The sequence below is a fragment of the Capra hircus genome, chromosome 29 (genome assembly GCF_001704415.2).
Source record: "Capra hircus breed San Clemente chromosome 29, ASM170441v1, whole genome shotgun sequence".
Taxonomy (NCBI): domain Eukaryota; kingdom Metazoa; phylum Chordata; class Mammalia; order Artiodactyla; family Bovidae; genus Capra; species Capra hircus.
Genome location: NC_030836.1, coordinates 24229375 through 24251316, shown reverse-complemented (window position 1 = coordinate 24251316; position 21942 = coordinate 24229375). Strand labels below are relative to the sequence as shown.

Below are 21942 nucleotides of genomic sequence, written 5' to 3'. Positions count from 1 at the left end.
GTCCAGGTATACCCCCACCTCCCAGCTCCGCACACAAGAAGACGCAAAAGAATGGTTACGGTCCCACTCTGCAGGAGGCCTGCAGGACACCACCGCCAACTCCCCTTTCTCCTCTGGCTCCAGTGTAACTTCTCCTTCTGGAACAAGATTCAACTTTTCTCAGCTAGGTGAGTAGCCACTTGGCATTTAACAATGTTGATCGGCACCTTGGGGTGGAGGTTATCTTGCATTTTGAGAGACATGTGGTCATGTAGCTCTCAGTATCTGATCAGCCCTCAGCAGTGAAGTTTGATTACAGGCAATTGATAGCAACAGGAAAGAGAAAGGTTTCTTGGTTCTCTTCCAGTAATTTTCTCTACATGGTTGATGTAGGTAGGGCAAACTATCCGTGGAATGAAAAGCATGTATTCTAAGATCTCTGAAGAAGTACATTCTACAGCATATCCCATATTTGGTCATCCTCCTTGCTTTATTAAACTGGAAATAAAGATCAAGTTTTGATTGGATGAGTATTCTTGGAAGTGCCTACTGGTGACATAAGGCTTTGACTGGCACAATGAGGAAAGGAAAAGAATTTGTATCATAGTCCCTGCTGGCTTGTCAACGGATGATTTTTCAGAAAGACAGACAGCCACACAGACTCATCAACAGGTAAACGAGAGTTGGTCAAAGTTTTATGTGAAATCATGTAGAAACTGAATGTGATCTAATAGCAAGTATTATACACAGAGAAAGGAAGGACTAGTCCTGGCTTGAATGACTGAAGGTTACATGGAGGTGGCAGGATGAGAGCTGAGCTTTCCAAGATGGATACAGAGGGAAGTATTTTTTTTTTTCCAGTCTCATCTCATTCTTCAGAGAGGCAGCCTTTTCTGATTATTGTGAATAAGAAGCTCAGTCTTTAAGGACTTCTAATCAAGGAAGGCTTAACTCTTCATTTTTAATGAACCGAATGCACTTCTAAACTATTTTACATTACTGAAGTGGACAGGAGTTTAATAAGAAAGCCAGTTTCAGCAAAGTACATGCGCCCCCTTTGCACTGAAGCTCTGCAGGCCCCACTATGAAATCTCCCCATCAGAGACGGTGAGACCTGTGTTCCTGTTGTTCTTTTCTCGGCTGTAACTCTTTGAGGCAAGAGTTTCTTGTCATGCACAAATGCTTCCCATCTGATCAAAAGCCCAGCAGAACTATTTTGGGCTTTTGGCTTTAGAGAGAATTGTTCCAGATGAGCCCAGAGAGTAATTAGCTCATGCCTGGAAGGTGACACTAGCTTGTCTGAACGTGCCAAGTGGGAAAGCTGGGGCCCGGAGCCTCGCTTTGGAACTGACCCACCTTTCCTCCCTTATTTTTAGCTCTAAGTGTGTTTCTCAAATGCTGATGTGACTACCTTTGAGAAAACAGTCAAAGGGAGAGGAGTTGATGGGGCCGGAGATGGCTGATCGTCAGCAGTCTCCTCTCTGTCCCCTTTAGGGACGTGAGCCTCCAACTTTTTGACTGACTCCTTTCCTTGCAGCGAGTCCCACCACCGTCACCCAGATGAGCTTGTCCAACCCGACCATGCTGAGGACCCACAGCCTCTCCAATGCCGACGGGCAGTATGACCCGTACACCGACACCCGCTTCCGCAACAGCTCCATGTCCCTGGATGAGAAGAGCAGAACCATGAGCCGCTCAGGCTCATTCCGCGATGGGTTTGAGGAAGGTAAGCAAGCCAGGAGATTCACTCTCTCTCCCGGCGTGCAGAGTCGTTAGCGGTCCTCTAGACTGAGTTCTCGTCGTCAGTGCAAAAGCCCACCCGCCCGAGTTTTTTCAAGTCACCCACTTGCGCTGGGGAACTGAACAGTAGGGTCTGACTCTCAGTTAACCTTGCAGGGCTTTAGGGAAGAGGCTGCTGACAAAACACTGGTGAGCCCTGGAGTTGACTGAGTTCCACTGTGAGGCTCAGGCTCAGCTGCTGCTGCTGCTGCACCACCTTGGCAACACCAGTTGCAAGAAAGTTCCTTTCTCTGTGCCGATGCACCTGGTTCACTTTGGGGAGCTGTGGGCCGCCATGCTTCTCCACTTCTCTCCAGAATCTTCGATCTCTTTTCTTAAGCACCAGTTTTTTCTTTAAGGTTGTTGCGTTCAGTTTTGCCCTTTTCCTTCTTTGCTTGCTAATTGGGAATATTTGGGGTAGGATTTTTATGTTTTGTTCATTTTAATCAGAATTTGGGGGAGAAAAACTACTCTGGGCACCTTCATCAGCCATCTTCCTACCTCAAATCATTTCTTCTCCCTCCAGGCAAAGTGTGAGTTAGGGGAGCCAGCAGCCAAAATGTCAGGCACGTCCCCCCACCCGCCTCCCAAAAAGCAAAGGTGAAGTTGATAATACACTTGTGTCTTATCATCACTGGTGTCTCACCAGTGATGAACATGGTTGAGGATATGGGTAATACTACTGGGGTTTGAATTCCAGCCCCACTACTTCTTAGGTATATGATCTTGGACAAATTAACTTCACCTCTCTGTGCCTTTGTATTTTCACTGATAAAAATTAGGAGTACCTGGGTCCTGAAATTCTGAGAATTAAACAAAATAATATATATAAATGTTAATCCAATAATGCTGGTACCTGTCGTAGCCTGAACACTCAGCTTCAGCATTGATGTCCCGGCAGCTGAAAGTCCCCAGCCAGAGGAAGGCCAAACGAGGCTGAGAGCCCTAGCTGTACCTTCTTTTCCAGTGACAGAATAGAACAGGGGTGGAGAGGGGAGTCCCTCTGCTCCTAGTCCCTGTGAGAGTGGGAAAATGTGCCCAGCGTCCTCCTGGTGGGACAAATGAAGTTGTGATTGTTGAGGAAATCCGTAAATAAGTCCAGAGGGGGAGAAATGCAGGATATTGGTTTCTGCTCTCCCCAGTGTTCTTTTTAACAAAAGTTTTAGAGTTTCGTTACAGAGCAGTTGCCCCCTGGTTGATCTTCCTACGTTCTCTCCACTCTGATTGTATCGTATGCATCCAGTGGCGTCCAGGGAGCAGACACTAACTAGTCTGTAAATCCATATATGGGAACCCACTGGGATGGTGGATTAAGGCGGGGTGGAGCCTGAGTTACTGAGAATGTTTTGCTGGATTTAAGAGCTAGAAATCAGTGCTTTAACCACTCAGAGCAGTGATAGAGGAGGGCATGTTGATCCTAAGGTGAAGGAGCAGGTCGTTTATCTTGAACTTTTTTCTGCTCAGTGGGCGAGCAGAGCATGGCCACGAAGCATTTCCCCACCCTCCTGATGATGACTCGAGTCTTGAGTGTGCCCTGTTCATCTGCTCCCTCCTGTGTGTACCTGAGTGAATGGAGTTCCGTCCTGCAACTTGTCCAAACAAGCATACTTCGCCTCATAAAGGTCCAGGACCATTACAGTAGCATCATCAGATGGCTTTTATTTATTCCATCTGGAATCAAGCTGCTGTCAGGCAGCACAACTGTGGGATATCTGGGATGTTAAAGTGACATTGATAAAAAGGGCTTGCCCACAAGCAGTGTCTAGACTTTTGTAAACCCTGATGATTCATGGTGACGTGGAACTCACATGCAGAGGTAAAATCGAATTCAGGGAGAAGGAGTAGGGGCTGTTGTCGATGTATCAGTACTAAGAAACGTGTTACATCTTCATCTTTTGGGAAATTTGGTATCAGAATGATTTTATTTCTTCCAAAGCTGTTACATTACAAAAGCGAAATAGGGCTCATGCAGTTAGGTATTTTTAATTCCACTGGCTGAAGACATTTTTCTCCCCCTCTTGAATATATAAACTCCTGGTGTTACAGAAACAGCTGGGAAAAAAATTCATATCTCATGTTTGAACCAAATAGAACCTCCTCATAAGAGGCAGTTAGGTATATCATATGCCAGAAAGCAAATATTAATAGAAATTTGGGAAGAATTAGCACAAGTCCCTGTGTGAGGTTTTTGTGGGATCTAATTAGCACTTTGCCTTTTGAAAGAAATAAAAGTTATAAATATGTAGATGAGTACAAGCATGGCCCAGGTGCAAGCTTTCAAAGTTATTTCAGGTAAATTTCCATCAGGCACATTATGCAATCTTCAAGTCAGCTTTAATAGTGTACTTTAGAGAGACGCTTGAGGCATTTTTCAAATGAATGTCTTTGGACTGAAAAAAAAATCCAGAACTTAACCAATCTTCCCAAATACTGGTGCAGTCTAAACCAGTTTATCTGGAGCCCACAGAAACAAAGCCGCTTATTAGTAAATAAATCCTGTATTGCAGCTCTCCTGTGCTTCTCACCCCTGAGTTACACTTGGATTTAAGTCCTGGTACCTCCACTGTTAGAATGGTGACTTTGGATAAGGGACTTGCCTTGGTCAGCCTATTTCCTGTTCACAAAAATGTGGAAAATAATTGTACCTACTTCAAAGGACTGACATGAAGATTAGGTGAGATAAATCCTAGAAGGCATTTCGTAGAATGACTTTGAAAGGGGTTTATAGTAAGTACTCCATCAGTGGTAGCTATTGGAACAGTTGTACGTTTTATTTTATCCTTCTCCCCCTGGGCCATTTCAACCCCGTTTTGTTTATGGCAAAACTGAACAGAAGAAGTGACTTGGGGACTTTTTGCAGTCAGGACTACTAGGTACTGAACTCCTGAACTCCCAGCCCTCTGTTTTTTCTGTTCAATCCTACTTTACGCTTTTCCTTGGCCATAGCTGGGCTCTCTTACATGAACCTTCATCAGTGTGGTCTCCGTCTTCAGTTATGCTTTCTTAGCTGATTGAGAGGGTGGCCCAGGAGCCACGAGAACCGCATCGCATCTCACTGCCTCCTTCCACAGCCCCCAGTAGCAGAGGGGGGTCTAGAGTGCGATGGCCAGATTCACGTTCTCTCTCCACTCCTGACTACCTGTGTGTGCTTGACCACGTCTCTTAACCCCTCTGGACCTTAGTTTACTCCTGCTTTCATTAGGGGTGGAAATTCCTGCCCTACTTGGAATATTACCTACACATTCTCTGTAATGTCGAGGATCACTTCAAACAGTAGTATAAGTGAGAAATTGCTTTGATTAGTATGAAGCTGAATATGTACATTATATATATATAAAATATATGTGTGTGTGTGTGTGTGTATATATATATATATATATATATATATGATGCCCAAGTGTGACAGCAGAGGCACTTGGTTGCTTTGTTGGCTAGAATATGCTCCGTTGTCATTCTACATGTGATTTCACCCCTATCTGTGCTTTAGGTTGGGGTGAAGTCACATGCTTCTCACACACGCACTGTGTGCTTGCTTAGTCCCAGCTTATGCCTGTGTAGATTGAACGAGGGCTTTAGGAAGCCATTCTAAATATACCAGAAGGCTTTGCCAAAAACAGAAAAGTAAACCTCAGAAACCAGTAAATGAGGTCACTCAAGGGCAAAGCCGTCTCCAGATTTCTGGTCCACAGATCTTGTTCCTGAATGCTGTAGGACCTTACACGGGTCGCTTACCCTCTCTGGGTTTCAGATAGTCGGTGGCCGAGGTAGCCTGGATACTCTCTGGTTCCTTGTACCTCCAAATTTGGGGAAGCATAGGTCTAGGGAGGAAGCTGCAGGGCATGCCTCTGCTGCTCTGGGCTTTTTAAGTCTTGTGTGCATTTTGTTGTCCAGAAGTGTCCCAGCCACATAACCCAGGCTCTGCCTTGGCTCAGTGTACTTGAAGGAGGGCCAGCTGCAGTGGTTCAGGCAGCCACATTCAGCTCGGGGTTGATCTGGAAAGCAAGGGCTCTTCCTTTGGACCACAGCCTTGCTGTTGCCAGTTACAAGAGGAGTTAATTATAGAGAAAAATAATTACCTCCACCCAAAGCCTGCCAGATGTGCCTGTCTGCGTGCGGCCCCACGCTTGCCCTGAGATGTTGCTGAAGGCAGTGTCAGTGAATCCATGTGTATGAGACAGAGAAATAAGAGTCAGACTTCCATTTTTCAGCGGCCAGAGTCCACACAGAAGCCCTGTGCAGGCCTCCGGAGCCAGCGTCTGGCAGGGCAGTGTGATGGCAGGGCGGCTCCATGCTACTCACATCTCTTCCCCCACCTTGGCCTCCACTGTCATTTCCCCGCTAGTGTCTGTGTCATGGGGCTAAAGTAACTTACCCTTTTGGACCATTAGACCACTAGCTTGGGCCATGAGAGACTTATTTTAATGTGTGGACATACTAACACTGAAAGCCATTATTGGCCATTAACACCTTAAGTTGACTTTTTATGGGCACAGGCCAGGTGAATGATAGATGGAGGAAGAACAGAGGGAAAGATCTAGAACCCCAGGCATTGCTGAGGAGGGTGGATGTAAGTGGCAGTGCAGGGACGGCCTCAGGGAAGCTGGCAACTTCTGAGAGAGGAGAGGACCAGAAGTGCAAGCCCAGGATCTGTGTAGTCAGAGGAGAGAGGAAGCTGCCCTGGAGAGGAACCTGCCATCTGGGAACCTTCTCCAGGTCGGGTTCCTGGAGAAGATGATGTTTGAGCTGATCCTGCTGGAGATCTGAATGGGCAGCGACGGGAAACTTCCTAAACCAAGGGAGCTGCACCGAAAGAGACTCTGAGATGGCAAAGAATTTCACAGGTCATGCGTGAGAGAGCAGGGCAGGATTCAGAGTATGATAACCTGAAGGAAGGCTGGGGTTCGGGACGTTTATTGGGAATACGTTGTGGAGGCACCAGGGAGGGTGGTGCAGCCGTTCATGAGACATCTGTGGGCAGGCAACTTCCGCCGACCGCTGATCCAAGTTGAGTTCACTCCTTGGGTGGTAAGTGAAAGCTGCTTAGTACACGTGCATTCCTCTCCAGCTTCCCACTCTCAGATCACAGGTGAGAGTGCGGTGTGGTGGGGAGGGGAGGGCCATTCCACTCCTGATCAGGGAACCTGTGACCAACGCAAAGGTCTGTGATTTCTCCACAGGCGTATTTCTATCTTTCAGGCAGTTTTTTGAGAGATTACTAGGAAAACGTCATTAAAGAATCTGGTTTCCAAGAAGAGAAGTCAGCCAGAATACCTAGTCCTGATGAAGACCGTGGCTTAAAATTACATGAAAACAGATAATAAAATGTTTCCATGGCTTGAGGCCAGGGGGAACATGGGGGGCAGGAGGTAAAGGAGGAAAGTACAGGATGGTTCTAAGTCCCAAAGTCCAGTCACAATCAAGGAAGAGGACACTTTGTAAACATGACAAAAATCAGACGAAGAACCTAAGTTTCAGTGGGTATGTTTTCTAACCAATGTTCTACTACATGGTCATCTTGAATGAATTTACTGTAGCCAACAGCCAGCCTCTTATGTTCAGAATAATCGGCTCATCGTCTTTTTGCTTGTACAAAGGACAGATGCTGGCAAAATATAAAATACATTTGCAACACAGTTTTAACCTTAAGGGACATATAAGAGAAAAGAAAGGAATAAAATCTGCTGGAACAAAGCAGGTAGCACTTGCCTCTGGGTATTGGAACTGAGTCACACAATTGATGACAGTGAATATGCTTCTTAACACTTCTCTGTCCTTGCAACATCTAACTTAATTATGTATTATTTTGATGGGCAGAGGGGGGAAGTATTTAGAAGGTTGCAGGAAATAAAATGTGGTAACAGAAAAGCGACTCCCATGGAAAATTATTCCTTACTTGACTTTGACCTGTCACCGAACCGACAAGGTTGGGTCACAGTGAGGTGGTTGCTCCAAGCCTGATAGTGTCCTCTGATACCGAGTTTCTCCTTCCCTTCCCCTTTTGGGCTACCTAGTAGCCAGCTGTACAATTGACCTTTACTTTTTCTTTTATTCATAGTTCATGGATCCTCACTCTCCTTGGTTTCTAGCACGTCATCAATTTATTCTACAGTGAGTATAAATCAATGCTGTATGGCTATGTGTGTCAAAAATAAAATATAAGCATGTCTCCTAGAGAAAGTATTTCCATCATAAGGGGATCAATTAGTTAGGGAACACAATTTGAAATTTACAAACAGCTATTGATTGTAATGTACCAACCAATAAATCAGAAGCTGACTTTTGTTAAAGTGGCATTGCGCTTCAGGTAGTAACTGGTTAGAATGTATAAGATGCCTTTTACTGTTTTTTCTTTCTTTTTTTTTTTTAAAGAATATTCACTCACTTATTTGACTGCATGGGGTCTTAGTTACGGCATGCATCATTCAGGATCTTTTGTTGTGGCACATGGACTCTCTAGCTGTGGCTCACAGTCATAGTTGCTCCTTGGCATGTGAGATCCCAGTTCCCCAGTCAGGGATCGAACCCGCTTCTCCTGCATTGGAAGGCAGATTCTTTAACTATTGGACTACCAAGGAAGTGCCAAGATGGCTTTTTCAACTTTGTGTCTCCCTGTTTCTTTGTCTGTAAAGTAGAAAGGGTAGCAGTCCCTACTTTGTGGAGTTGTACTGAGAATTAAATATATGAAGATTACTATTCACTGCAACATAAACTCCTGGAGGACAAGGACTTTTTTCTGGTTTTATTCCTAGTGCCTAGAACTGGGCCTAGAACTTGAGCACACAGTGCTCAAATAACAGGTTTGAATGAAATAAGAAAATGCAGGTAAAAGCAGTGACTAGAATACACACAGCCCAGAGGAAGCTCTGGTAAAGGAAAGCTGTCAGCCGTGAGAGGGCTACTGAGAAAAGCCACATGTAGCCAAGCAGTACTGGATTTGTTCGGGATGCTTTCTATGGCTATGTGCATGACTATTTATCTTAAAAACTTTCATTCGGGAATTCATATAAGGAAAAAAAACACTTGATTAATTGGAAATTGGGGGTTCTTTAGACCTTCATTCCATGAAGGACAGATGTTTTAATAACTCAGATTTTGGTAATGCCAGGTATCTGGGCTATGTCGTGGGACAAACTGTAGATAGCCCCTTGTAAGTTAAAGGCCATCCCAGAATCAAATTAAAGAGCCCAGACTGTTCTTGGGCGTGTAGCGAGCAGACAGACTTCAGTGGTTATTGACATGGTCTGAGCTGAAGGACCTAGAAACATTCTCTTCTGTTCCTACCACCTTGTCCCTCCAACTCCAAAATAACCTCTTTCCTCTGCTACGTCATCTTGTCTGAAATGTTATCAGAGTCTGGGCTTTCATCTTAACGCCTTTATATATAGTAACTTTGGGAAGGGGTCATTCAAGCCATTATCCAGGAAAGCGCAAGGATGGCCTTCTAACTGTCAGCGGTTGAGGCCTCCTAGTCTTCCCCTCTAGAATGAAGCTCTGTGACGTGGGTACCAGAGGGGGTACTTGCAGACCTGGAGTCACTTCTTCCATGGTATTTCAGCCAGTTCAGTTCAGTCGCTCAGTCGTGTCCGACTCTGCGACCCCATAAATCGCAGCACGCCAGGCCTCCCTGTTCATCACCATCTCCCAGAGTTCAGTCAAACTCACGTCCATCAAGTCGGTGATGCCATCCAGCCATCTCATCCTCTGTCGTCCCCTTCTCCTCCTGCCCCCAATCCCTCCCAGCATCAGGGTCTTTTCCAGTGAGTCAACTCTTCGCATGAGGTGGCCAAAGTACTGGAGTTTTCAGCTTTAGCATCATTCCTTCCAAAGAATACCCAGGGTTGATCCCCTTTAGAATGGACTGGTTGGATCTCCTTGCAGTCCAAGGGACTCTCAAGAGTCTTCTCCAACACCGCAGTATTTACTGGCCCAAGTACATGCCAATATCTGGGCTGAGCCCTGAGGACTCTCCCCTCCTCTCTGAGGTAGAGAGAGGAGCCTGCTGCGGAAAGCAGAATCCAGAGGCATGGAAGGCACGGGGCGGGGGCCATGGGACTCTAGTTCCGTAGGTTTGGTGCAGTGTTGTCGCAGCAGACATTTCAGTGCCCAAGCCCCAAGTTTTCCCAGGGTTTCCTGTCCACACGTTTTTCACTCAGAAAAGCAACAGTTAGGGGCTGGCCTGCCTCAGCCAGCCTCAGAGCGAAAGGACAGGAGCTCTTCACCTGTGAGAATTTGACGGCAGGAAGCTATCACGTGCAGTTCCTGGCTGCTGCCCCTTCGTGCCTTTCATGCCGACCACTGAGATTTCTTGCAGCCACAGGCTCTCTTTCAGTAGCTCTTGTTCTGGTGTGTGGACCTGAAGCTGGTGGTTTCATGAAATTTGAAATTGTCCTTCCGGAGTTGACCACAAACCTAATAATACTGCTGCTGCTGCTAAGTCGCATCAGTCGTGTCTGACTCTGAGCAACCCCATAGACAGCAGCCCACCAGGCTCCCCCTTCCCTGGGATTCTCCAGGCAAGAACACTGGAGTGAGTTGCCATTACCTTCTCCAATGCATGAAAGGGAAAAGTGAAAGTGAAGTTGCTCAGTCGTATCCAACTCTTCGTGACCCCATGGACTGCAGCCCACCAGCCTCCTCCACCCATGGGATTTTACAGGCAAGAGTACTAGAGTGGGGTGCCATTGCCTTCTCTTCTAATGATACTAATACTTTTTAATTCCGTGTTTATCTGGATAGCAAGAGACCTGAGACCTAACCCTAGTTTTTTCTCTTACTGTATGACTTTGGACAAATTACCTCCTTATTCTTCATTTTACCCTTGGCCTCAGGGAGCTAGGCCAGGTGGTCTCTGAGGTCAGTGAGTCAAGGGTTCCCATGTACTGTCCTTTACGTGAGCCTTCTCTGAGAATATAAGTTGCTTTTGCAGACTTAAAAAAAATAGTCCAACCTTTGAATGTTTTCACTGATGGAGTGCAATGCTCATTCCAAGGAAAACTTCAAGTCTGACCAGACTGCTACCACCAAACAGTGGTGTGTGGTATCTATTATTAGCTCCTTGATCATGATGAAATTCTGAAACAGATGCTTAGGCGCCTTTGCAAATGTTAAGGTAAACAAGTTCGTATTTGTTGTCTAGAAAGAAATCTTTGGAGTCTGTTATGTTGCCACCAACTCAGACCAAAGAGTCTGTTTAATACCCTGGTGTTTTAAAGGCTCTTATTGGATGATAACATGCTTCCCCCCGACCCCCCACCGAAATCTCTAATTCTTAGATGCTCAAGAATGTTCATTCTGGCTGAAATTTGCCTGTAATTTTAATTACAAAGGAAAGAAAAGACAGCCTGATGCTAAACAAATGCCATAGAGAGGTCATGGCCAGCTCTCAGAATACAAAAAAATTACGGAGGGCACATCTGGCATCAGACTTGCTTTCTTGATCAGTAGGGAGCGGCAGCTGAGTTCCCAGGGGAACTGCCCAGTAGAGGCTCCGAGGCCCAGAGCTTCACTCAGAGTTCCCAGATGCACAGAAGTGCGGCAGCAGTTGGGGGCAAGATACAAAACGCATGATTTCTCCAAGCTGCTGTTGAGAACCCTGGGCCCAACCCCAGAGACAGGTGGGCACAGGGACAGACGGTGGTAGCAGCCTGAGCAAAGAGCATTAGTCCTGCTAATAGAAGTGCTTAGAAGTCGGGCTGGTCCTCTGTGGATGGTTCAGCCTGCTAACAGACCTCCTACTCGCCTCCCAAATGTTAGATAGCTGTGACGCTATCACCATTCACTTTTCTCCTTTGGATCAGACTCAGAAGCCAGGGCCTTGTTTCTGGAAGGCCTCCAGGAGAATGTCACTGTAGTCAAAGAGCCAGGAGTATGTGCTGGTTAAGATCATAAGCTCTGGAGCCAGACTACCTTGGATCCAATCCCAGTTCCACCACTTATCAGCTGTCACCATGGGCAAATTATATTAGTACCTTCTCAAAGGGTTGTTATGAGGATTCAATGAATAATAAATGTCAAGTGCTTGGAACTGTCTTTGCCATATAGTAAGTTTTTAGTAAAATGCTACTTATTATTACCTGAATGTAAACAACAGGAGACATGAGGGACTTGGTCGTGTTCACAGCTGAATCCCAGATTATTAAAACGGTGCTTGACACGTAGTTGGAAATCAATAAATATTCGATAGGTAGTGGTGGTGGGGATGAATTGATGGACAGGCAGACAGACAGACAAAGAGGGATGCTGAGTAGTATCAGAGAGGGAAGAGTAAGCAGTGAGGACATCTCCCAACCTTCTGAAAGCATGTCTTAGATAAGGAGATTGTCCAGCTGTGTGACTTTAGGCATGATACCTAACCTCTCTGAACCTCAAAAGGAATGCCATCCTACTTTTGGACTTATTGCAAGGATTAACTAACTTGGTCACAGTGTACCTAAAAATTAGTTGCTGCTGTTAGGAATCAGCCTGGAGAGAGGGTCTTCTGGGATAGGATCACAAGTGGGGAGCAAGGTATGAGGGGCAGTCAGACTGCCTACCCACTTGTCCCAGCTGATGGGTGTAGGGAACTGCGGGGCCTGGTGAGTGATACCCCTCTGCGTTCTAACTGAGAGGAGGAGACACCAGAGTCAGATGCTGATCTTTAAGAGTAATGGGTTTGCCACTAGTGAAACTGGATGATGACACACACACAGGACTCAGGACATAACAGAGTCTTTACTGATCCTCACTCACCTACCTTGGCTGCTCCACCCCAAGAAAGTACAAATGGTGGCGTGTGGAGAGAAGGCCATTGGACACTTCCAACATTTCCAAGAAAGCCTGTGTTGGAGGTTGTGGGTTTCTTCTTATATGGGCCCCTACAGAAACTCCAGAAGAGAGAAAGAATGGTTCCCCCTGCAATAGGTTCCCCCCAACCCATGTGGGCTCCCGCTATGGGAAGAGATAAGTAGCTTGTAGTCTCTGGCTGGTGATTGCTGTGTCATCACAGACCCAGGGCCCCGGATGGAAGGTTTTTCCAGTAAGAGAGTCTATAGGCTTCGTCCTTACTCCCCAGGGTCACAGGTAACTGAGGGCTCCAGATGGAACAGCAGGAACGTGCCAGCCATCTTCCTTCTTATAAGCTGGGGAGTCTCCAGGCTGGCTGATGGGGCCTCCCAGTCCCCTTCACTTCCAGAGCCTTCCTGCCCTGCAACTGTTTCTGCTTCAGTGCCCTAGGGAGATGAGAGGGAGGAATAAAATGGGGCAGAATTAACCTATGAGCTGTCCTCCCTGCCTCCCAGGTAGGATTGCCAGATTAAATATAGAATGCCCAATTAAATTTGAAATTCAGATAAACAACAAATAATTTTTTAGTATAAGTGTGTTCTCACTGTTGCATGGAACATACTTTAAAAGAAAAAAAAATCTAACTGGGTACCCTGTTCTTTTTTTTTTTTTTTTTGCTAAATCTGGCAACTCTTCCCCTGGCTTATCCCCTTCTCATCACCCCTTCTCCCTGCCGTCATGTCCATGTGGGAGCAGGGGGCTGCTCACAATCAATATAGCCAGAGTATTTCCTAATTCTTCCTAATTTCTTAAAATAATACATTGTTTGTATTTGGCCTTTCTGATTGGTCACATGAATTGAACCGGTTTATTTAGAGAAGTCCATTGGAAGAGAAACTAATAATCTTTAAGACTGCTGCAAGTGTCCAAATATGGCCCTCCAGTTGTTCCTCAACTGGTCTAATTTCGTCTATGTTTTTCTTTACAGCCAGAAGAAAAATGCCAGTCAGAGGTAAGGAACATTTTGCTAGTTGGATTTCTTCCGTCTTTCACTATGGTCAGTACTTTCTCCCAGCTCATCCTGGAAGTGGACTCCCAAAGCAAGTAACTCTGTTCCTTGTCATCTTTAGATTCGAAAACTACGGCGGGAACTGGATGCCTCCCAAGAAAAAGTTTCTGCTTTGACCACCCAGCTGACAGCAAATGTGAGTATAGACCCAGAGCGGTAGCCGTTGCTGCCTTGGAGCATTATAGAGGCAGTGGTGTAACGAAAGAGTCACAGGTGTGTCAGCTCTGACACTTACTGGCTCTGTGCTTTGGGCAGATCCTTTCACTTCTGAGCCTGCCTTTGCTCCTCAGTGCTCTGGGAGATGATAATACTTAGCTCTCAGGGGTGTAATGTGATCAGTACCTGAACTAGATTAAGTGCTCAGAACGGTTCATTTTCCTTTCTCTTTCTGGAAATTTTCATCTTAAGAGAGTGAAAGAAGAAAATCTACGACTCCACAATAAATGGCTGACTGCTCTGTAATTATTATATAATATATACAATTACGTGTTCAGGAGGCACTGCCAACCAGCATTCAATTCAGCAGCTGTTTAAGTGCCAACTATGCCCCGGGCAATGTGGGTTCAACAGCAAAGCAAGCATAATCACTGTCATCTTAGTGTTCTTTCTGTGGTACAGCAGAGAGACAAAACAGTTTTGCTATGACATGATAGCTGTTATGATAGCAATAAAGGGGGATGGTTGTGGGAATACTTGAGAGGAATGCCTAGATCAGTTTTGATGGGGCTGGGAGAAGTCAGGAAAGGCTTCCTGGAGGAGGTTACATCTTAAGATTGCTGGGTAGGGGAGGATGCATGGGAAGGACAGCATTCTAACCAAAGAGAGTAATTTGTGCAAAAACCCAAGGTGAAGATGTTGCTGCATTTGGAAACTATAAGAAGCTCAGTGTGATTAGAATCTATGGCGTGGATGTGGGGGAAGAGGGCTGGGGTGGAAGGGAGAAGGAAGTGGGAATGAGGGCAGTGTGGAAGAAGAGCAAAGGTCAGGGCACATCATGAGCACATTCATCTGTTAGGTGGTTAAGTTAGCTTCCTAACTGTGGTGTGGTTACAGGATTTGCGGGGTCAGAGTAGAGGCAGAGATCTCCTACCACATCAGACCAGTCTGTAAAGGTGCCCTGCCACAGGGCTGTGAGTCGTCAGGGCTGCAGCTCAGAGGCAGAGCCTGAGGTTTTGGAAGGTGCTGAGATGCCTCGGAGGCAGGGCTTCCTGCTTGGGAGCACACCACCAGTCTAGGACCATAGATTGTGAGTGTGAGCCCGTCAGAAAGCCACCTGCGTGATCCCAGCATGCTGTTAAAATGAAAAGCAAAAAGCTTGTCTTCCTTGGACCAGGACTGTAATTAGTAAATATCTGGAGCTTTTGCCCATGTAATTCCTGGTTTGAGCCTGAGTCTACTCGAGGAAACTTTCCATTTCATTTTAAAGTCTGCACATGAAGTACCTAGCAGAGGGCTTGACCTTAATTATAGGCTCAGTAATTGCTGACTACTCTGAACTGTTCATTCTCCTGTGCTTTCTTACATTTCTGGAAATCTCTGCTTTCCCCCCCACCTTTTTTTTTGCCTTCCCCCCAAAACCCTAGTATACTAGGCTACTGTGTGGTTTTTTTTTAATCTTTCTTTATTTTCTTAACTTTTTTCTCTATTACTGTATCCTAAAAGATCAGAAATTTGGAACTTCCCTGGTGGTCTAGTGGCTAAGCCTCCATGCTCCCAATGCAGGTGGCCTGGGTTCGAGCCCCTGTCAGGGAACCAAAGTAGATCCTGCATGCTGCAACTAAGACCTGGAGAAGCCAAATAAATAAATAAATACAAAAGAAAAAAAGATCAGAAATTGATGTTAGATCCGGAATTTGAGGTTTAGAGTCTTTTTCGAAGACTGAGACATTATCTCAGGAATCAGATGCATGTCTGTGAATCCAGAACCAGTGAGCCAGGGGTCTTCTTGAAACACATGAGGTTTGACAGCAAGTGATTTGGAAATACTGTCCTTATTAAGAACTACAGCTATCAATGACTGCCCCTTACTAATTGAAAAATAGTAATTTGTTTATCAAAGAACTTGATTAACTCCTCCAGTGACCTCATGCTGCCTCCAAGGGACCTTTCACTGGGCCATTTGGAACTCTCCTGTCTGATCCAGAAGAGTAAGAGTGAGATCCCTCACATTATTATTATTTCACTAATCCATTTTGCTCCTCATAAAAGCCACTGAATCCCATATTGTTTTAAAGTAAATATTTAGTCTTGCCACACACCACCGGCAGTGCTAACGTGTTTTACTGTCTGCCATCTTTCTCGCAGGCCAAGCCGTGTTTGTTTTTTCTAGGACACACTACTCAAAGCCACCTTCTCTGGGTGTTTTTATACCACTTGTGTTTGTTTTCCCTGGGAATGTGAGAATGCTGCTTGCTGAGAAGGCTGTTGTGCGGCTCTGAACCAGCCTCTTAGCCCGTATTTTCATAACTGAGACCATGACTCAGTCCTTTTGCTCACCAGCAAAATGCGATCCTCTGGTTCTTTGGAGCACATGTGGTTTCTTCTTGAGTTTGCAAAAACACTCTCTCGATAAGCAGTCTTCGTGGGCTCAGGTTTTTGCTTTTGTTTTTAAACGAATAGAAAGTTTTCATGCCCACAAACAGACTCTTGGGTGGCAGTCAAACGAGGAATTGAAATAAATGGAAAGTCAGGCATTTAGATTTGACCTTGTCATTCCTTTGAAGTGCCAGGGTAGCAGTCAACTTGTTCACCTCCATGCCCTGGCTTCATTCACTATGTGACTGTCTCCAATCTGGTTGGCTTTTGTCCTGCCACATTCTCCAGGGCAGACTGAAGCATATCACTTTATTTTAAAATGCAAAGGTATTTTCTCAGTTTTTTGTGAGGGAGGGCACGCAATCAGAAAGAAGCTGGCCAGTCCATTTGACCTTTGTATGACAAGTGCTCACGTCCCCTGCCAGCTCCTACGGCCAGTGGGAAAGAGGCTCAACAGTTGATCCTAGAGGTGTCTTACCCTCAGTCTCCCTGTTCCATGAAGTCCAGTAAGAGGCCTCCCACTCACCCCTCGAGTCTCTCCTCCCTAATCTGAGATGTGTGCTGACCCTGACCCCCTTAGAGCCTAGGGTGATGGCTCCTCTCCCACCCTTGTCTTCTTCACTCTCTGCATCTATCACGTTTGTCTGGAGAATTTTCCAGAACCATCAGGTCTCACTTCTCCCAAGACTCAGGTACCTTGCCGGTCCTTCTGGTTCCTCCCGTGACCTTCTGTGTATATACCCACCCCGCTCCTGGGACCTTTTCTTCATCTCTCTACACCTGTGTTCTCAGAATATCTGTTCCCAAACCCCGTCTGTTCCCCGCAGTCTCTAGTCATGCCTGTGTTTTGCAATTCCTTAGCAGCTTATAGATCATTTTCAACCACATTGTGTCACTCGGTGCTCAGAATCACCCTGGGAAGAACAGAGATATGGCTCCCATTTTACAGATGAAGCAACTGAGGCCTGCAGGGTTAGATGACATCCATTCTTTATCCTTGGTTTTAACAATATTATCAGGATCCTCAGTCAACTCACTGCTCTCTCACCTACTGCTCTATGGAGGAAGTTTTAGTATTGGGACACAGAGTTGCATCTTGCCCTTGAAGAGGGTTGCAAAGAAAGGGGCAGACAAGGAAACATCACATCTCTCAATTCTAAGATACACATTTTTTTTTTTCATGTTCCTAACATCTCTTAAAATTGGATGCATATTTCAACTATAATTGGCAGCATTTTTAAAGCTGTCTTTGTAATATATAGGATAATGGCGTGTCTGATGCTGTCTTCTACAGAGATACATAAAAGTGCAGGGGAGCCCCAGAGAAAGTCCTCACTCCAGGGGGGACAGGGAGCAGGTTCTCTGAGGTGGTAGCAGATGGGCCTTTTGGTGGCTTTTTGTTAACCAGGATTATAACAGGCAACATCTGCCAACCACTTTGTTCATCCATTCTGTAAACATGCTCAACGTGAGCCTCTACTGTGAGCTTGGTGCCTGTGGAACGAAAGGTATCCTGCAGTGTAGTAGAGACCGGCGTAAATTAGTGATCCCAAGTGTGTGTGTGTGTGTGTGACTGTGCTCCCATAAAGTACACAGTAGACCAGTGTGCTTGTGTGAGTGAACAGGAGGGAAGCAGCCCAATCTGGGGGTCTCATGAAGACATGTGCTGAGCTCTCTTGAGAAGTATGTATAAAAATCAGCTGGGGAGGCAGCTAGGGGAAGGGCATTCCGGGCAGAGGGGAAAGTACGCAGAAAGGTCCTGAGGTGGGAAGAGGCACGGGATGTTGGAGAATGTGAAAGGCTAGAGTAACCAGATCCCAGAGAGTGGTGGGGAGTGGGGGCTCAAGAGGCTGAAGAAGTCGACAGGGGCTCACCCACATGTCCCCAGTAAGATTTCCGTCTTTAAGACCCGGCACTCTTTCGGCACGCCTGCCTTGCAAGGTGGGTTTCCCAGTTGGCTTAGTGGTAAAGAATCAGCCTGCCAAACAGGAGACATGGGTTTGATCCCTGTTTCAGGAAGACCTCTTGGAGGAGGAAATGGCAACTTGCTCCAGTATTCCTGCCTGGAAAAGCCTGTAGACAGAGGAGCCTGGCAGGCTATAGTCCATGGGGTCGCAAAGAATTGGACACGACCTAGCAACTAAACAGCAACAGCAAACCTTGCAAGATAATATAACTGCAGGGAAATGTGTCTTTCCCCTCCAGGCTCACCTTGTGGCAGCCTTTGAGCAGAGTCTTGGAAACATGACCATCAGGCTCCAGAGCTTAACCATGACGGCTGAGCAGAAGGTAAAACAGGATGCTTCTTCCCTCCCTGCTTAGAATTAACAAACCTAAAAGCATGATCCGGTTTTATTCCAGGAAATTGTATAGATTGTAGTGTGCTTATTGGACTGTTGGAATTGAATCTGAAAGAACAGAATTTATTGAGTGAAAATATGACTTGGACGGAGTGGTGGTAACTGCGCTGGCAACAGATCCTAGTCCTGATTGCTGTCCTGTGCTCACAAATGCCTGTTGAAAACTGATCCAGGCTAACGTTTGTGACAAAGGTTTCCTGCAGCTCCTTCATTCTCTCCTCGCCTCTAAGCTGATGCTAAGCTGACTTCAGTTGAACTCAGTACAGAATGATTTGGTGATGACCAGTCTTTTTTTTCTGTTCCTCAGGATTCAGAACTGAATGAGTTGAGAAAAACCATTGAGTTGCTGAAGAAACAGAACGCAGCTGCCCAGGCTGCCATTAATGGAGTCATTAACACCCCGGAGCTCAATTGCAAAGGTAGAGGAAGGGAAACAGCTTTCAGTCTGGCGACCGGCCTGCCCTGAGGATCCCTCCCCTGAAAATATATGATGCAGCCGCCCTCCTAGAGGGCGGGAGTCTGTGTCAGTTGGACAGGGCTTAGAAGACACCGCATCCAATTAATGATGGCTTCTAGGAAGAGAGCTGTTCTGGCTTGTCCTCTTCTCTGGTATATCTCAAAATGGAAGATGTATCTCTCTTGACCAAGTATCAGAGTATTCCACAGCCTTAATTTCACTAATGCTTTGATGTTTGCAGACTGACGTTGTTGTTTTTTAAGTTGCTCAGTCCTGTCCGACTCTTTGCAACCCCATGGACTGCAGCACGCCAGGCTTCCCTGTCCTGTACCATCTCCCAGAGTTTGCTCAAACTCCTGTCCACTGAGTCAGTGATGCCATCCTACCATCTCATCCTCTTTTGTCCCCTTCTCCTCTTGCCTTCAATCGTTCCCAGCGTCAGGGTCTTTTCCAATGTGTTGGCTCTTTGCATCATGTGGCCAAAGGATTAGAGCTTCAGCATCAGTCCTTTCAATGAATATTCAGGACTAATTCTCTTTAGGATTGACTGGTTTGATCTCCTTGCTGTCCAAGGGAATCACAAGAGTCTTCTCTAGCACCACAGTTCAAAGGCAGCAATTCTTTGGCACTCAGCCTTTTTTATTGTCCAGCTCTCACATCTATACATGACTACTGGAAAAACCACAGCTTTGATTATATGGACCTTTGTCAGCAAAGTAATGGCTCTGCTTTTTAATACACTGTTTAGGTTGATCATTGCTTTTCTTCCAAGGAGCAAGTGTCTTTTAATTTCATGACTGCAGTCACCATCTGCAGTGATTTTGGAGCCCAAGGAAATGAAGCCTGTCACTGTTTCCACTGTCTCCCCATCTATTTGCCATGATGTGATGGGACCAGATGCCATGATCGTCGTTTTTTGTATGTTGAGTTTTAAGTCAGCTTTTTCACTCTCCTCTTTCACTTTTGTCAAGAGGCTCTTCAGTTCCTCTTCACTTCCTGCCATAAGGGTGGTATCATCTGCATATCTGAGATTATTGATATTTCTCCTGGCAATCTTAATTCCAGCTTGTGCTTCATCCAGCCCAGCATTTTGCATGGTGTACTCTGCATATAAGTTAAATAAGCAGGGTGACAATATGCAACCTTGACATACTGCTTTCCCAATTTTGAACCAGTCTGTTGTTCCATGTCCTGTTCTAGTTGTTGCTTCTTGATCTGCATATAGGTTTCTCAGCAGGCAGGTAAGGTGGTCTGGTATTCTCATCTCTTTAAGAATTTTCTACTGTTTGTTGTGATCTACACAGTCAGACTTTAGCATAGTCAATGAAGCAGAAGTAGATGTTTTTCTGGAATTCTCTTGCTTTTTCTATGATCCAGCGGATGTTGGCAATTTGATCTCTGATTCTTCTGCCTTTCCTAAATCCGGCTTGTACATCTGGAAGTTCTTGGTTCACATACTGTTGAAGCCTAGCTTGGAGGATTTTGAGCATTACTTTGCTAGCGTGTGAAATGTGTTCAGTTGTGAAGTAGTTTGAACATTCTTTGGCATTGCCTTTGGGATTGGAATGAAAACTGACCTTTTCCAGTCCTGTGGCCACTGCTGAGTTTTCCAAATTTGCTGGCATATTGAGTGCAGCACTTTCACATCATTAACTTTTAGGATTTGCAATAGCTCAGCTGGAATTCCATCACCTCCTCTAGCTTTGTTCGTAGTGATGCTTCTTAAGGCCTGCTTGACTTCACATGCCAGGATATCTATCTCTATGTGAGTGATCACACCATCATGGTTATCTGGGTTGTGAAGAACTTTTTTGTATAGTTTTTCTCTGTATTCTTGCCACCTCTTCTTAATATCTCCTGCTTCAATTAGGTCCATACCATTTCTGTCCTTTATTGTGCCCATCTTTGCATGAAATGTTCCCTTGGTATCTCTAATTTTCTTAAAGAGATCTCTAGTCTTTCCCATTCTACTGTTTTCCTCTATTTCTTTGCATTGTTCATTTAAGAAGGCTTTCTTATTTCTCTTTGCTGTTCTCTGGTACTCTGCCTACTGACGTGGGGCTGCCTAAAATGGATTAATCCCTCATTTGTCCCGGGAAACATTTTGGAAGGAATTGCTTTGTCCTTATGTATGTTACTTGGGGTGGTGGGGGGAAATGTGGGCATGAGGAGTTACATCAAAAATGAAATGAAGAGTACTGATAGGTGATAGAGCCAACACTTATGGAACATTCACTGTGTTCTGAGCACTACACTCAGTGTTTTAATGATTTCATTAACCCGTTTTCTGTCCACAACATGCTTATGAGGGCGATGCTGGTCCTCCCTCCACATTGTACTGAGGGGAATATTGAGTTTTAGAGCCGATGATCCCAACCTGAGGCCACTGAATGTAAGAAACAGAAATGGGACGAGAACCCACATCTGCCCCTGAAACCAGTGCTCTAAAGAGAGAGCTGTTGGTGTCGTCTTGTGCTTGTGGGGAACACTGTCTGCAAGGTTTATTTTGGTCTCGCTGCTTTTGGGGGCAGTGTTATTTCTGGTACCACCGTCAGCTCAGCTGGCAGGCCTCCTGGAAAGTGAGGCTAGGGGTGACGTGAGAAGGATTGATAAGAGCTGGCCAGGCAGAACAGAGGGAGAAGAGCATCCCAGGAAGAGAGAATAGTAGCTGTCAGGCGGTGAGAGGACATGGGCATGGCATGTCCAAGGGCATGAAAAAGCTGGTGCAGCAGGAGCAGAGAGAGCAAAGGAGGCGCTCACAATGCAAATGACTACTGCCAGCTCGGGGACACACTGTCGTGTCTAAAGCTCAAGAGAGCAGGTGTGGGGGAGTTGTCGCTGAGCCTCCCCTGACTTCTATTGGGCAAAATGAAAAGAGTTCACCTTTAACTGATCAAAGAGGGCATGGTCCCCACCTACTCAAGGACCTTAAACCCAGCATCTGGGAACAGCAGGTGATGTCTAATGGGAAATAGCTAGTAGTCCCTGGGTGTGTGAATTTG

The 21942-nt window shown here is 45.7% G+C and overlaps 1 protein-coding gene across 7 annotated transcripts in view; it reads left to right on the top strand.

Annotated features, from left to right (window-relative positions):
• The window catches only part of NAV2 (neuron navigator 2), a 427183-nt gene that overhangs the window by 366104 nt on the left and 39137 nt on the right, over positions 1-21942 (top strand). For all 7 annotated transcript variants that reach the window (XM_018043153.1, XM_018043157.1, XM_018043158.1 and 4 more), the window contains 7 exons: positions 7-167; positions 1517-1705; positions 7814-7866; positions 13508-13531; positions 13650-13724; positions 18329-18412; positions 18791-18902. In XM_018043153.1, coding sequence (XP_017898642.1) covers positions 7-167; positions 1517-1705; positions 7814-7866; positions 13508-13531; positions 13650-13724; positions 18329-18412; positions 18791-18902 — 698 coding nt within the window. The remainder of the gene's footprint in view (positions 1-6; positions 168-1516; positions 1706-7813; positions 7867-13507; positions 13532-13649; positions 13725-18328; positions 18413-18790; positions 18903-21942) is intronic.